Genomic DNA, 17,938 nt, shown 5'->3' with positions numbered 1-17,938 from the left:
TTCTTTGTTGTTGTATCATCAGTGATCATGTTCATTGGATGCACGAGGATCCATTTGTGCAGGAGTTCCTGGCTGTTGTGTTGACTCCATGGTGGATATGTGTTGAATGTGGTCTACAATGTACTTATATGTAGAAAGTGCTCATTTTAAGTACTGAAGGGAAGGCCAACAGTGAAAACTCCATCGTCTAAATATTCCTTGGAATGACAGCTGCTGTTTATCTGTCAGGATTACAAGAGGTGGGAATGGATCAAACCGGTGTAACAGGGTAGCAAGATCATCTAAAATCAACAGTCTTCCAGTGGCAGAAAGCAAAGTCTGCTTGTTTTTGTTTTATTGAGTGATGTGCAGACTTAATTATTTACTCAAGTATAGAAATGTCCTACTATCCTCAAGCAAAAAACTAATCACCACCCTGTTTCACTGGGCCACAGTGTTATTTCTGCCACTTGGCTAATATGAGGTGTCATGTCCGTTACGCAAAGTGTCATGCCCGTTACGCCATTTACAGGAAAACTAGAATTGGTATAGAAAAGTGGTTTTCACACATGCACGGGGATTCAATCCTAACATAGAAAATGAATTTGCAGCAACTTTACACTAATTTCCTCTTGGCTATGAAAACTTATAGTAAAAACCGTAACGGACATGACGCTTCAAATGTTATAGAAATCACACAACTTTGAGGATCAATGGGTCAAAAACTGATTAATGCTAAGGAAGTTGGTTGTGATTTTCCATTGATATATACACTGGACTATAATTTAAAAGCTGAACAAGGCCTCTAGGACATATCTGGCCTTCTTTAGAGACAGGAACACTAAACTCTTTAAAATTAGCCAAATTTTTGCATCATTGCAACACATCATACAGTATTTTCATTGACTGAGAAAAATACAAAATTTTGTAATGACAAAGATGCGACTAGTGAAAAATGAAAATATATATGTTACTTTCTTAGAATATTTGAGATCTTAAGTGAAACTCAAAACTTCATTTTCTCACCAAAGTGAACATTTTTCATGGAATTGCCCTAATGTTATTGTTGGTTCACAAACTGTCAAGCTATTGGACATAAAATTCAAATTTACCCTATTATTTATAAGAATTAAAAATTGCTTTAGGGTCTAACTGTTATACATGATGAACCTGATGTTTTCTGAAGAAGTAGACTGGCTATTCATAATTGTTAAGATTTCTGCTGGTGTGAATGGCATGATGTGCATTTCTGCATGAATAATGGATTTTAAAAAATCGACCTATTTTTATCCTTTTGAGGAAGGATCGTCAACTTCTGTAATTCAGTATTTACATTGAAAATTTAAATTCCTTGAAACTGTGCGATGTGGTCCATCTTTATAAACTGTACTTGGCGTTCAAACTGATACCCACAGAACTTCACAAGTCATTTTTATCTACATGTATGATTCATCACAGCAAGGAATGGTAGGTTTGCATGAGTTGGCTGTGGTGAAAGATCGGTCACATGTATTTTGTCTTCTGGCATTGTACAAATTGTATGTTCCACTTCCATGGAGAGATACTGTACATCTGGTTTCAGAGAATCCCCTCCTACTATGTACAGACCAAAGGCTGTCCTCCTAGCTCCTGTAGGGCTGCTCTGCCCACTGGCATTGCACGCTGACCAGACGTTACCATAACCCCAATTGACAGCTTTCTTACATTCAAACAAGTTTGATGTGACATGACATATCATGCTGCAATATTTGGGGTACACTGTACATGTAAGTTTCCCACATTGTGCAATCGAAATACTCACAGTTACTAGGTTAGATCGCAGAAATTTGTATCCATATCGGTGATATTGCAACATCGCCATTCGCTAGCTGTATGCAAAGTCACCATTTAACCCTTTGTGTGCCACGTTTGCATGCCCGACTCAGTTGACGGTATGCTAACTTCGCATACTCAGCTCAAATACACAAGCCCGCCCAAACCAATCAATAAATCGCCAAATGCCACAGTACAATGGAAGTGTTTCTCGTGCTTTCGTTTCTCTCACATATAGCTTGCGTTTTATGTCGTGATTGACTAACAAGCAGTGCTCCCTACTGGATTTCCATGTACAGTGTAGGTGTAAATTCTAAGTTTCTGTCACTGTTTGGTGTGTCAGTAGTCATGCCTTTACAGTAATTTAGCTATACAAGTTATTTGAAAGAAAAACAATGATAGATTTGTCATACATGTTACATCAAAACAAAACTTGGCATTTTCTCTACAACTTTACTCACTATAAGTCCAGCTCAACAAAAGTCTACAGATAGAAGTAACATAGATTTGACAAGCAGAATGTATTCTCCAACTATGACATTGTTGGTTTCAAGGAATAATGTGGCACACAGGAGGTTTCCACCGTGACACATAAAGAGTTGTACGTACACGTACATTTAAGCCATGCTCTTTTTGGCCAAAGGGACCATTCCCATTGCACCTGCAAATGTACATCACATGTGATTGGCTAATCATGGATTCATGAATATAGTGACGAGCTGTTGCAATGGTACTGATGGGCTGGTAGTTGTTTGTTTTTCCTTTAAAATTTCACCCAAATCTTGGATATTTCCATTTCAAACATCTGGTGAGCGCATTGTTACTTGCATAATTTAGGAGTTGTTGATTTTACTGCTATACATGTAAGTTCAAATTTGCTGATCTAGGACTGAATTTATATAGACACTGTTGAGAATGGTGAGGTACCTCACCCAATTCTCCATAGGGACAGTGGTTAAGAGTCCCCCTACAGTGACATGTATGACATGCTTCCGTCTGTCTATGTAGGAGAAAGGTAAATGTTAAAAAAAAAAAAAGATTATAATAAAAAACTCCGGACAGACAGATTTTTCTGTCTTTTTAGATTACAAGTACTACTTTTGTATATACCGGTAATAATAGTTGTAGTAAAGTGCTACACTAGCTAATTTCTGTAGGCAAGATTCCCGTAATATGTACCCTGTGCTGAAACTGAAAAAAAAAAGTGATAGAGCACTGTTTGTAGTCTATTTAGTATTACATGTGTGATTAAATTTTAGGTGGCTGCATTAAGATTAGGGTTAGAGGTTAGGGTTGGGATAGGGTTAAAGTTAGGATAATGGTGAGCTCGAGGTCATCTAAGGGTAATCCGGACCCCGGAGTCCTACGTGTACATAGGTTTGTGGGGGTACGTATGGAGTTCTTTCTTTCTGTAGATTACGCTGATTATGATAATAGATGATCATGATATATAGAGCTAAAGAATTTCTAGATGGGGGTTGTATACACTTACATGAAGTTGTGTTTAATAAGTCACTACTCAATAGGTCTAATATTGCTGGCAAGTTTAACAGTAATAATCAAACTGTATGTCCTCCACGTTTCTTCCCCTTGCAGTTGCATAACACTATGTCAATTTATGTATAATCTGAAGCCTGCCTATTAGTATTGCATAGATGCCAAGTTCAAAAAATTTTTATGAGTGAGATTTTCATGACTCGACATCTCTGCGCGCACGCATGTGCATGAGCAACGGAGCGAAGCGACTGAGCGAGAGGAGGGGGGTGTCCGCCCTCCCACGGTAGGGAGCTTTTTCAATTTTTAGCTCTTGGTGATGCAAGCTATTGCATGCTTAAAGTGACTATTTTTTTACTTATTTTGAAAGACAAAAGGGAAATATGCCTTCAATTGCAACTCTCACTTTAATCCTAAAGCTATGCTCCCAATGCGTGAGAAAAATGGGTGTCATGCGTGAGATCGTGAGACAGACCCTAAATGCTTGAGTCTCACTCACAATGGGTGAGACTTGGTACATGTAGCTCTGGTATTGTGACTTATCATCTACATCAATGTACTTACATGTACCTATAGATGGTGTATATTCATGATTGGCTCTGTAACCTCTACACCAGTGTTTTACTGATGGTGTCTGTTTTTACTGTGCAGAAATGAAAATTAATTATCGAAGAATTAGTAAGTTGCAAGTGTCGTTTTAAAAGCAGTTGGTGAGAGGAGAGGGAGTTTTACTCCCAATGAGGGTAAAGCTGATATCACTGTAACATGCATTCTTCAAGGTACAGTACCTGCCCTAATATACTGGGGACTAGTCTTAAACAGGTTAAGGATTGAATAGCTTCCTGTCAGTTATACAGCTTGCTTCCTCTCGGATAGTTTTCAGCTGTGAAGTCAATCTGTGAAATGTGATTGTATTACAGGATTAGGGCACTGATGTTCCTCAGTCGGAAGCGCATGATGTGCCAAGTTACCTTTCAGTCAGATGGCTTGGGTTCAACGCCCATTGTAGCTGAGCAATTCATGCATTCATAAGTGATCATGGGAAAACAGGCAATTACCCTGCTAATGCACGATTCACAAAGGTATTTTCTGTTTTCAAAATATTACCCCCACCCGTGTTCAGGCTGACAAAGAAAAAGGGAAAACATTTGAAACAGACTTTTAAAATTGTCTTCCTTTTGTTTTTGCTTTTAAGGGAGGGAATGTTTTGAATGAAACTGTCACAAAAAGCAGGATACAATGGAAGAACTTGGGATTGTAGTTCGACCATTGTAAAAATGTTGAGAGTTACCGGTAGTTAAAAAGAGCTGCAATCAACATTAAATCAGTAACATGTCGTGTAATAACAGCAAAAAGTTGTTGTTGTTGTTGTTTTTTTCTTTTTTTTTTTATAGTTCAACTATTTGATAGTACAGTATGTGTGTATTACAACATTTGTGACACTTTGATTGAGTTCACTCTTCAAGTGGCCTCACATGCACAATTTTTTTTTTTTTTTTTTTTTTTTTTTTTAGCATTGCCACACACATTATGCAAAAAGAGATATGGGTGACATGTGTTATTTTAACAATGCTAGGAAATATTTATGACAGTCCATATGGCCGGATGATACTCTTGCAGGAACCACAGAATCATAATATTTCAAGTAGGTTCGTGGCTAGTGCATGCTCCTGGTCGGATCAGTGACATAATAATTGTGTGCAAAAGTGTTTTTTTTTTATTAAACCTTTCACGAGGAAATGTTTATAAATGGTTTTGATAATTATCTAAACATTATTTTATACCATTTGCAGATGAAACAGTAACTCCGGTGTTTAGTGCATCAAAATAGTTCTAAAATGTGAGTTAGGGATAGAAACAACCATATGATGTAAGAAATGTTGATCAGTATAAAATCAGTGTTTTTAGTATAATACAAAATGTGAACAATAAATGATAAATAAATGAATAAGAAAATAAATAAATAATGAATAATAAAATTGTTTCCAGAATAAACAGTCTACAGTTATGGTTTATAATAGGGAAATAGTGATAAACCCTATATTTCAGGCTATATTGCAAAATGTATTGATTATAGGGTGTTTTGTGATACAACTGACCTACACATTGGCATAATGACATATTATGCATCAAATGTTAGAACTTGAACATTTACTAAATCACAGCTCTCAGTAGTAAACAGTACACTGTACCTTTAATCAGGGAAACATCACCATGAACAAGTACACATGCATATATTTACAAAGAAATGTGTATTTAGTATTAGAGAATAATGGAACAGTTCTGGGCTTGTCAAAGATGAGTCAATGAGAAAACAATTTTATTGACTCACAGGTTAAGCTCACAGGCAAACAAAGGATGTTAGCCCTACACATTTAGAATGCACCACTCACAGCATTATCTTGCTTCAATCTCAAACAGGAAACACACAGTGTCAGCTGGTCTTGCATTCAAGGTAAAATGGTTTTAGAAGACAAGTACCTGGTATTGTAGACATTTGACATTGGACACTTCATTAAACCATTGCTGTCTTTATAGTGATCTATTTGTAGAATTAATGTAAAACTATCAGAGGATTATTTGTAAAGTATCATTCATTGTTTCATTAAGATATGTACACCTGTACATGTAATTGTGAGCAGTTCTACTCTTTGAGGCATGCATTTGACCATTTAATACAATATGTATTTGATGTCTCATTACATGTCATGCACGTAACTAGTCATTGATCTATGTGATGCTATTGACGGTACTAGAACTTTGTAGTACAATGTTTGTAGATGAGTGTACAGTGTACTGCTATCAATTACGACAAGGTGTTCAATACCACTGACTCCGACAGACCAAGAAGCTGCGTAGGGTATGATGACGTACAGTGTACGCAGACGTCCTGATTGGGTATTATGTCGTGCATACTATCACAGACTACAATGTACATGTACGCTGTACTTGATAAGTTGCAGTATACCTTGAACCTTGAATACTTGAAAAATTAAATAATTCAAGTGCAGCATTTCCCCTTTGATACTCTATTAACCCGTTGAGGACGAGTTGCGAGTATGCTTGGGCAGGTGTCTGTGGGATAATGCATATTGTAGCAAAATCAGTCCGTCCTCAATGGGTTAAATCTGGAATGGTCAGTGCAGTGTGTTGGCAAGGGTGATGGTGTAGAAAGATAAGCTGACTTTCATACAGTGTTTGTGATGGAAATACATGGTTTTGAGCTATGAAAACTGAGATTGGGTTAAAATTATAAAGGTTTATTTGTTTATTTGTTTCATTTTTCCACTTGAGAAGATGGCTGGATAGCCCATATGATCAGTCGCACTAGCTGGTCTTCCATGGGGACCAGTTGAGCGCGAGGCGGTGACTGTGGAATGTCTTCCAAAGGATAGATACACTATGTAGTAATTAAAACAGAATTTGGAATGTACAAAGTAAAAGTGCAAGATTTTACAATGACACAATTTGTTAATAACAACGCTGAGAAAAATCTGACAAATTGTATGAAAGCTGGGGCTACCTAAATTTCAACAATTTAGCTGGTACCGCATCTAATGGGCAGCAAAAAAGAGCTGTAATTACAGCTGTACAATAATCATCTGATGCTGTGACTGAGACACCAATGGTATACATGTAGACCCCTTGGGTGCTACTAATGAGGACATGTCATTCACTGTAGATAACTGTAAAGATGCATGGATGCTTCCTCCAAGACATTACATGTACAGTGTTGCTGGGCGCATTATCTGTCATCGACATTATCAGTGCATTTGGAACCTATCCGTAACAGTGGGATTTTATCATCCATTTTTGCATGGATGGAGTGAGTGATTACAGCTTTGCCAATCCTTATGAGTTCATGTGATGTAGAAGGCTGTTTTGATATTTCCTCCCATACTGTGCTGAATTCCTTCCTGCAATTGAAACAATTGTAACTTTCATTTTATTTGCAGAACCGAAGTATTGTTTTAAAAACTTTCATTGAAGATAAATATTTTGAAGGTATATGACAATTAATACAAACACTGAAACATACAATGTAGCTGCTTTTTGACTGATTTGTACCCAACCCATTTTTTAATGTGTAGACACTAGATCCAACAAGACCTTCAAGCAGGCAGTCATCATCTGCAAGCATCTAGACGGATTCTTCTCAAAGTTGACTGGACAAAGATGGCCTCCAGAGGGCGCAGTGAGACCGAGGCGCTGAAGCAGAATCTTGAGGAGCAGCTAGAGAGACTTGTGGCTCAGCTAGCTGATCTGGAGGAGGCCAGGTGAGGTCGAAAGAATACTTTGCCAACCCTGCAGCAAATTTATCTGTTCATGCTGGTGACAGAGTTTCCTAAGCTGTTTTGAACCCTTTCATATACATAGTATATGAGTAGTTGGCGACTCCAAAGACACAGTCAGGTATTGAAACAAGTGTCATTATCATTAACTGTGGATTCTCATTTGGAAAAAAAAAAATTGTTTGTTTTTTACAGGGAACTTCAATATATATTTTATTTCTTTTTAAAGTGCAACAATGTTTAACAATAAACACCTGAGTATGGCTGCTGTTTGGAAACATGAAAGAAGCAATGGAGTCTTGATGTGGGATGAGTGATATGTGTCAGTATGTAGGCCAAAGGATCGGAGTACATGTATACCGGTATTGCATTAACCTGCTGAAGACTAGTAGGGTTGGACCTACTACTCATCGACCGCCTAATGTTTATTTGCTTGATAAGAATATTTAACACTGAAATTCACGTAAAAAACTTGACCTACGTGATTGATAAAATCCAGCTCTGTCAAATGCCGTTGTTCCCTTTTCGATTCGAAGTTTCAGTGCAAAAATATCGCCGACGAACTTGCGTGGCCTCGTTTCAGCTCCCCGCGGTAAATCGCGTTATTAGGATCGACCGCTGTTTTTGCATTGACAATGCACGCAAACCGAGTTGTATTGAACAGCGTGTTGTACGAAGCTTTTTAGAAGCCTTTTAGAAACTTCCATAGACATTACATTGTGCTGTCATTACGATGCGGTGAAAATATTCATTCGAAATTTGGTCCTTGATTAAAACCATTAATGAACCGTGAATTATCGCATTTTCCCACACCATCCTCATCTACATTCAAAGCCAATCCATTTTTATGTGCTTTGCGTGCAGAGAAGTGCGTACTAAGTGTTCAGTGCGCGAATTATACGCGGTCGGTTTAAAAGAAGGTGGTCGATATGTAGTAGGGCTACCATACCAAGTGCACACAGGCAGACATCTATAAAAAAAAAAAAAACTTCTTCTGATTAAGTCTGCCTCCTTCAATAGACTGAAGATTCTTGCAGACTGGTGTTATTTACATTATAATACAATTTATTTACAGATATTTACAAGCACATAGAAAATTTGACGAAAATACTAGCCACTGTGATCAACCGTTAGGCGGTTTCGAAATGATCCCACAGATGGCGCTGAAACAATTTCTGACGACAGGGAATTCCAGTTCCTTACAGTTCTTGGGAAGAACGAATGGCGATGCGATTCAGTTCTCGAATATGGTACCTGATAGGAGTGTGTCAGTTAGGCCCCTGACTGGGAGGCTTATTGTGCCTACAGTTGTAACTATTGTTATGCCTGATATAAGTTAACCCATTTTAAGACCAGACCCGAAAATTTTCTGTCTTGGGTATTAAATGGGAAATGGGTGTTACACAAGAAATCAGGCAGTCTTCAGCGGGTTAAAGGGCTTTCCATAGTGACACTTTAGCACTTCCTCTGCTGGACATGTAACATAGACATACATGTACAGTTGAACCTCTATTATCCGGCCTCCCTTTATCCGGATCTCTCTATTATACAGACGCAATCTCGCCGTGATTTTTTTTTTTTTTAATATAATTACGGGAGGAAAGGGGGATTCCCAACTCCTTGAGAACTCCTACACAAACACACATGAATTACATATTACTTCCAACATGATTAACATACCTGGTACAAATTAACATACATTACACAGGGCTCGACACTAACGGTGGCCCGGTGGCCCGGGGCCACCAAAAATGAAAGTCGGGCCACCAAATTTCAAAAAAGGGCAAATTTGGTGGCCCGCCTCGGGCCACCAAAATATTTTGAAAGGTATGTCAATGAATTCTTAACTGTTTGCGCCGGAAATTAGCAGTTAAATTTGTTCAAAGGATGGATGAAAAGGACTGAATGAATGCCTGAGAGTGAGTGTTGCAAGTTTGTTGAAGTTTATTTATGAGTAGATATGTCCTACTTCTAATTCTTACTATCATAAATTTTAAATATTTGACTCATTAAAAAAAGGACTTTTAATGTTTTTTATTGTTGTTTTTTCGGGACACCAAATTTTTCTCTCGGGCCACCAAAAATTTGAAATTTAGGATTTTGGTGGCCCGAAACAAAACACACCAAACAAAAAAGTTAGTGTCGAACCATGCATTACATCAAATTTCCTTCCATATTGCTTTCCCTCAGACATTTTAACATCCCCAAACATCCCCAAATGTAACAATGAAAAGGTTGCAGTATAGACATTACTACATGTGGTACTACAATGGGCTACATCAGTACATGTGTATGTATATGTACATGTATAAAGCATTGAGTCTCCCGTATCCGGCCAAATCCCTTATCCGGATGAGCCCCGGTCCCGACTTGTCCGGATACGAGAGGTTCAACTGTATATCTTTTTCATCATTCTCATCACAGAGAGGATCTAGATGATGATGAGTATGAGGAGACAAAACAAGATACAATTGAACAGCTGGAAGACTTCAGAAAGACACTGGAAAAACTCATGAAGGGGAACATGAGCCTTGTGGATGAACTCAATGGAATGCAACTGGTAAGCACTCAACTTTAAAAAAGAACAAGAAGGGCATGTGATGGGCTTACCGCTTACTAAAAACTCTATAAAGCTTTGTATAACAAGCAATTATTAGGAAACTTTAGATTTCTGTGACGCCAATGTTCAGAGGAAAAAAACAATTGTTCTGCGCATGTGCAAAATCGCCATCAAAATCGATCTAGATCTATTTATATCTTGTGTCGTGTGAGTTCAATTCACTGTGCAATCTAGGCTATTTTTGTGTGCGCTTAATTCATGACGCAGAGAGCTATTGAGCTATTTGATGCACTGATCATATGGGGGTGTGTTGAACCCACAAATGTAAAAACGCCCACAAATGTAAAAACACCCACAAATGTAAAAATACATCGCCCACAAATGTAAAAATCGCCCACAAATGTAAAAAACACCGCCCACAAATATAAAAAATTTCAACCACAAATGTAAAAACGACAGCGCCCACAAATGTAAAAAACGCCCACTAATGTAGTAAAAAATTCAAACATCAACCACAAATGTAAAAAATTTTTACATTTGTGGTTGACGTATTTCTACTAAGTGGGCGTTTATGTAGACCTTTATTTCGTGCGTCTTACCTGCTACTAGACGCGCGCTAGTTAATTGCATGTATTCCGTGTACTGTGACCTGTCGAAGACGATCCGTTTTCAGTTACGAGCAACATACGGGGACGGAGCTCTAAAACTAAGGCCTTGTCACACCGTGTCTGGGGAAGCCTGAGGGTTGACTTGCGGGGAGGAGGTTTTTTTTTTTTCCTCCGGAGCTCCCCGCAGTGGTGTTGGCCTGCACTAGTACCCGGAAATGCGCACGCAAGTCTGATTTGCCAGTGTCGCTGGTCGTCTGCGTGCATGTTGAGGGTCAGTTACTGCCTCTCTGCTGGGTAGTTGAGAGTATATAGACATTCTGTATGACTTTCTGCCATTTCAAATTACTTCAGAGGGATTCCCTTGCAGATAAGTCAGTCCTCATCCGCAGCCCAATAACAGAAACTTGCAGGAAAACAACATACACACACACACACACACGCACGCACACACATACACACACACACACACACACATGAAGACAAGCATGTTATCACAGTAGTACATGCAACGATACTCCATGGCAGGTCGGCATGCAAATAGCAGGTAAGTGGCACGCGTCTAGCAAGTAAAACGCAAGTACGGAACTCTTTTAACATCTTTCATGTCCACCCGCAGAAATTGTACTGCTCGTACTCGCAATAATCCCGCGTAACTTGCCTGGAGGCGCAGCTGCCCGCTGGAAAGGTGTGACACGCAGCACACCGTAACACCAGGGAGGCTCCCACCTCCCTGGTAACACACAGACAGACACACGCACACACATCTCCCCCGCCAAACTCTCCACTACTATACCCACACACACGCACACACATCTCCCCCGCCGAACTCTCCACTACTATACCCACACACACGCACTTGTCTCCGTACACGTGCGCATTATTTTACAAGAAGTGCACTGCTATCCTAGAGAAGTGAGTCTATTTATATCAACGTACTATAGTACTTGTCGTTTTTACATTTGTGGGCGACGTTTGAAATCATTTCTACATTAGTGGGCGTTTTCTACATTTGTGGGCGATGTTAAATTTTTACATTTGTGGTCGATTTTCTACATTTGTGGGCGATGTATTTTTACATTTTTGGGCGTTTTTACATTTGTGGGCGTTTTTACATTTGTGGGTTTAACAGGGTGCCATTTCACTTTTTATAGGTTGCATCCTCACGTAATCTAAAGCTACTATGCAACATGACGCAGGGAGAGAGGAGAACGACCAATGCAATTGTTGTCTTAACGTCCAGGTAGAAAATCTAGAGCTCCCTATTGTTGAAAAAAAGCAGACTGGAGACTCCAACCCCAAGCACCTTCTGATCTGGAGATTCTCCTGCCTGAAACCCCTAGCAAATGGGAGACTCCAACTTGATGTGCGCTTTTGCGCACATCACGAGCGCAAAGTTCCTTGCAGCTAGGGTCCAGGGCCCGCTTAAGGGTCCTGGAAGCTCTAGGGTTGTAGATGCTCTCTCGTGCTATCTAAGGCTTTTTTTTTAACATACGGTGACACTAAAAAAGTAAGAAATCATTTCAAGCGGGAGACACAGAGCCAGGGCAGGAGAAATTGAATCTCAAACAGGAGAATGGGAGATTTTGCCAAAATGGGCTTTCTGCGGGAGATCTCCCGTCGAAAGCGGGAGAGTTGGAGTCTCTGGAAAAGGGCGACCTGTAATTTTTGATGGTGGTGCCCTCGCTTATTCTTTGAGGGTTGATTTTTGATAATCTGCTTCTTGTACTCTTTAATGGCCACATTTCTTGATAGATTATGTTCAAGTTATACAGAGATATCTGAACCCTTATATTTTTTTTTTGACACTGCCTTCGGTGTTCCGTAAAGAAATACCACATCATGGCAAGTTGACTTTAGACAAATAAACTAAATTCATATGGAATAGTAGTGCCAGTTTCATGAAAATTAGACAATACCTAAAGGAAGTTACAGCCAGTATGATGCATCACTGGTATGAATAAGATACAGTATATCTTCAATGCTATGGGTCATTTTAATATATTAGCCATGTCGACCAAACTTTGTGGAGTCATATGAAGGGAGGGGTTCATAGTTTGCACAAATGATACTAGCGCTCATAGGGGGCCCCTAGATTAGGATACATATCAAACTTTGTTTAATAGCTTATTTTCCATATAGGGCTATTTATATATATTTGTTTATTATTATTATCATTTTCTTCTTTGAAACATTTGGCTGGATATTTACCAAACTTGGTAGGGAAACCACGCGTGTGTATGCTAATCAATCTGTGTGTATTGTCTATGCGGTTCCACTTGCATTGTTCCGCTTGGATACTGTCCTGCGGGAAGCTGCTTTCATTTTGTCCCTCAAAGAGGGTCAGCTTTCATTCGTCAGTCAAGTCTTTCATCCTTTTGTTTTGGTGAACGTCACTAATCGTCCCTATGCTAGCATAGGAATTGCGCGTGGACAAAGGCCTGCCGATTTCAATAGAGTACGCCCGCCCGCAGTCCGCTTAGACAAAAGGAGGATTAGCAGGTTCTTCCTTCTCAGGTGGACAAAAGACACTATTCCAGGGCCCGGGACAATTACAAATTAGTTTCAAATACAGGATCTGGGACTAAAGGACTCAGATTTGGGAATGAATTACTGAGGCAGAAAGAGAAATTGCCAAGACAGAATAAACTGCTAGTATCGTTGGAATCATGCAATTCTAGAAGGCAATTTTGTTATCATTTGAAAGAGGAGATGTTGCTCTAAAACTTCCTCACAGAGTCAAGGGAGCGTTCCATTGAAGAAAAAACATGACTGACTCTTTTTTTCCAACTACACAAAAATTTCTAATAATTTTTTTTTGATGTATCAATTATTTCTGCAATATTTCAGGTTCAGATAGATATTGTGGCAAACTGACTGCATGACATGAAAGAACAAACATTTCTTGATATACAATGTATGTTGTGTAGAACTCAATTCAAAACAGTCAATAGTTTCAGAGATATGGCGGTTTTAAATTTCACTGTCAGTCCAGTTTCGAAACGTTCTGGCAGTAGGTAAAAACCTCTGGCACGTTAGGGGTTTTGGGCCTGGCACATTAAGAGTTAATACTAAAAAAAAATGACATTTTCAGCTTCTTTTGGAGATATGATGACTGGATTTTCACTAAAAATTGGCAGGAATCATAAGCTGGGGAGGGGATGTTTTTATTTTATTTATTCATTTTTTGGGTTGTGCATGTGGTTATGGTACCCTAGTGGGTCCTCAGCGGAAGGGTGTTACCCAAAAGGCCTGCAGCTGTCCATAAATCTCAAAATGTTTGAAATAGTTTGCCACAGGTGGAATGTCACGAAGGCAAAGTTTCCCCTTACCTTATTCCGTTCATATCCACATTCCAGGCAATTCAAGCAGCTATCAGTGAAGCCTTTAAAACACCAGAAGTCATCAAGCTCTTTGCAAAGAAACAACCCGGTCAGCTGAGGCAGAGGCTAGCAGAAGTAAGTGGCAATTGGGAGCCTCTCTTTCCCCCTCCTTCTTCTGTGTCTCTTGCTTCTTCTTCTTTTTCTTCTCCTTCTACCCACTCTAGAGCTAGTGTTTGGTATCTTTTTACAATGTACAATGTTTTCTTCTTCTTTAATAACAAGAGAGAAAACTTTTTTTTTCTTTAAGGACGTTCCTCAGTTAAAGTGAAATCCATGTCATTTTCTTGAAATGATAGCGTTACATGATCAAGACCATGATTGGCAACAAAATCTGCAATGACAAACGTAAATCCCTATAATTCTTTCAAAATCCACGTTATTTTCTCCAAATTTGCAAGAATTGCAGAAAAGGGTACCCAAAATGAGGAAAAGGTTTTAAAGTTAGGGTTTACACTCTCATTCTTCAGCAAGCAGCGCCCTCACGCGGCAGAAAACACCGAAATCTCTCATATCCTTCTCATCGACGTTTTCTGTTAGGGGTGAGCAAAAGGACAACGTTCATAAAACTTATGCTGTACATTCAAAACCCATGTAAATTTCACGAAACTTTACCAAATTGTAGACAGAGGCTTACTTATTCCAGAAAAACAATCAAAAGTGGGGGTTCATGTGCTCGTTTTTGTGCTAGCAGCGCCCTCATGCGACATGTACATCGTAAGTCCCCAAAATCTGGTCAGGAACCTATGCAGGGATGCCCTGACAGGATGAGTTCATTAGGCTTATGCTGTTCATTCAAAACCCTTGTCAATTTCACCAAACTTGACCAAATTGTAGACGAAGGCTTACTAATTCCAGAAAAATAATTGAAAGTTGGGGTTCATGTGCTCGTTTTTGAGCTAGCAGCGCCCCCATGCAGGTTTATATCATCGTAAGTCCCCAAAATCTGGTCAGGAACCTATGCAGGGATGCCCTGACAGGGTGGGTTCATAAAACTTATATACTGTACATGCAAAACCCATGTCAAATTCATGAAAATTGACCAAATTGTAGAAAAAGGCTCACTAATACCAGAAAAACAATCAAAAGTGGGGGTTCATGTGCTCGTTTTTATGCTAGCAGCACCCCCATGCGACATATACTATAGTACGACCCCAAAATCTGGTCAGGAGCCTACGAATGGACGCCCTGACAGGGTGGGTTCATAAATCTCATGCTGTACATTCCAAACCCATGTCATTTTCACGAAACTTGGCCAAATCATAGAAGAAGGCTTACTTATTCCAGAAAAATAATTAAAAGTGGGGGTTCATGTGCTCGTTTTTGTGCTAGCAGCGCCCTCATGCGACATGTACATCGTAAGTCCCCAAAATCTGGTCAGGAACCTATGCAGGGATGCCCTGACAAGATGAGTTCATTAGGCTTATGCTGTTCATTCAAAACCCATGTCAATTTCACCAAACTTGACCAAATTGTAGACGAAGGCTTACTAATTCCAGAAAAATAATTGAAAGTTGGGGTTCATGTGCTCGTTTTTGAGCTAGCAGCGCCCCCATGCAGGTTTATATCATCTTAAGTCCCAAAAATCTGGTCAAGAACCTATGCAGGGATACCCTGACAAGTGGGTTCATAAAACTTATGCTAGCTGTTCATTCAAAACCCATGTCATTTTAACGAAACTTTGCCAAATTATAGAAGAAGGCTTACTAATTCCAGAAAAACAATAAAAAGTGGGGGTTCATGTCCTAATTTTTGTGCTGGCAGCATCCCCAGATGATAGAAATCACCTCACCGGACCCCAAAATCTGGTTATAAACCTCTCGTGGGTGTCCTGATTATAGGTGGGGTTCGTGAATGTCATGCTGTACATTCAAAACCCATGTCATTTTTACGAAACTTTATCAAATTGTAGAAGAAGGGTTACTTAATGCAGAAGAATTGTAAAAATGGGGGGGGGGGGGGGGGGGTTCTGAGCTCGTTTTAGTGCTAGCAGAGCCTCCTTGCGACAGAAATCATCGTAAGACCCCCAAATCTGGTCAGGAACCAATGCAGGGATATATACCCTGCTAGGATGCATGAATCTCATGCGGTTCACTCGAAACCCCATTTTCTTAAAAAAAAAAACACACAAACAAACAAAAAAAAACATGTCACAATTGCAGTGATATGGTGACAAATATTCAGAAAGAAAGGTCCATGTGCGTTTTTGTTATCATTTCCCTTCCACAGCCATAATGATATTATGTGGATGCAAGCGTGGAAAACTCCATATTATTGATATGCACGCTTATTTGTTTGTTTTACCCACTTGCTGTAACCATGTACAAAAAGTGATAATGGAGGAAGAAGAATAAATATAAGGAAATGGGAGTTTTGGCATTAGTCTGACGGTCCTCCAAATGAAAAACAAATCTTAATACAATGACGTTGATTGTAGATTGCATGTGTTGGTTGTTGCAGTGGTTGGTAAAGTGCGTGTTGTAAGCTATGGAGATGTACCTTGCCCCCCCCCCCCCTCCCCCCCCGGAAAAAAAAAAATTGATTCTCCTTTTGTTACACCAGATTTGGTGATAAAAAAATGATATATGAATGGTGAAAGTGATGAATAGTCTTGTTTAATAACACTTTCGTGACCTTGTATTTTGTAACCAAAAATTAAAAAAAACTAATATTTTGTATTACTATTTATAGTAATGACAAGTTTAGATCTAATTTAGATTTTAACAGAGACACTCAGATTGTTTTAGCTGCTAGACCTAAAGATGAAATGTGTGTCATATGCTCGTTTTGTTGTTGTTGTTGTTGTTATTGTTGTTGTTGTTGTTGTTGTTGTTTTAACACCTAGTCCAATAGACTAGTGAGCCTTAGACCCCGAATAGGGCCTATAGGCCCTTGGTACCTTAGCACTCGACTTTACCATGTTGATGACCGGATATAATGAACTTCATGTCACAAAACAGATCTATGGATTGAAAATGGAAACAGCTCTCTTCCACTTCCAAGCTTCGCGATTCCGTCAATCAGTGTTGTGCTACAATGACAATGTATATGCGACTCGGACCGCTGAACTTTGCGTGGTATGTACAGATTGTAACGCGTACAGTCGGCACGCGAGCCGAGCGAGGCCGCCCAGCGCGGCTGCCCGGCGCGGCCGCGGTGGGGAGCTGTCGGGTATCCGTACGTACACATACCACACTCTAGCTCGATCTACTAGCAGCTGCTCAGCTCAGCTATCTCAGCTCATCACTCGTGCGTGCGCTTCTACGCTCTTTGTTACGTCACTGACACCTGCGCAGCTAGGATGCGCACAATTTCAACTGAGGAACGTCCTTAAATGAAAGTGTTTTTTTTTTTCTGGAAATTGATGTAATGTGCTGTGTTTTCCAATTTTCAACACAAAATATGATTTTTGCCTTCAAAATATGTGTGTGCGTTTGTTTTTAGTGATCACCAGTATGTGTTTTTGGTATACAGAGATTGATACCCTTGCCTCTGCATATAAGAATCAGCAAACTGTTGTTTCGTGCTGAGGTACAGCATGTCATCACTCATGAATAAGAGTTGAAAAATGATATTATTTAGATGCTTGTTTAGCTCCACTCCTGCAAGAACGTACCAAATCCAGAACAGGTGCCAATTAAATCTCATCCTGATTCAACTACCTTCTTGCATAACCCTCTCTCCTGGGATGTTACACCTGAATATTTAAAGCCAGTTCGTAGTTCCACTTTGCGCATGAGCAGAAAAAGGTCATTTGTACCTAGAGGCTCGTTGGTTTTTAAATTCATTGAGATAAGCATCTGTCATAATTAATGA

General features: G+C 39.5%; 1 protein-coding gene across 2 annotated transcripts in view; it reads left to right on the top strand.

Moving 5' to 3' along the window:
- The window catches only part of LOC139727260 (protein LZIC-like), a 39,073-nt gene that overhangs the window by 5,999 nt on the left and 15,136 nt on the right, over window positions 1-17,938 (top strand). The window contains exons 1-4 of one of the 2 annotated variants that reach the window (XM_071638217.1): window positions 5,704-5,740; window positions 7,377-7,562; window positions 10,002-10,137; window positions 14,102-14,200. In XM_071638217.1, the coding sequence (XP_071494318.1) occupies window positions 7,462-7,562; window positions 10,002-10,137; window positions 14,102-14,200 (336 nt within the window). In that variant the 5' untranslated portion in view covers window positions 5,704-5,740; window positions 7,377-7,461. Of the gene's footprint in view, window positions 1-5,703; window positions 5,741-7,376; window positions 7,563-10,001; window positions 10,138-14,101; window positions 14,201-17,938 lie in introns of those variants that run through there. The other variant, XM_071638216.1, reaches the window with a different exon arrangement.

The sequence above is a fragment of the Diadema antillarum genome, unplaced genomic scaffold (genome assembly GCF_040938485.1).
Source record: "Diadema antillarum isolate AM-2024a unplaced genomic scaffold, OU_Dant_1.0 seq00000124_RagTag, whole genome shotgun sequence".
NCBI lineage: Eukaryota > Metazoa > Echinodermata > Echinoidea > Diadematoida > Diadematidae > Diadema > Diadema antillarum.
Note: the sequence above shows the minus strand (reverse complement) of the source record. Positions and strands in the feature narration are given on the sequence as shown.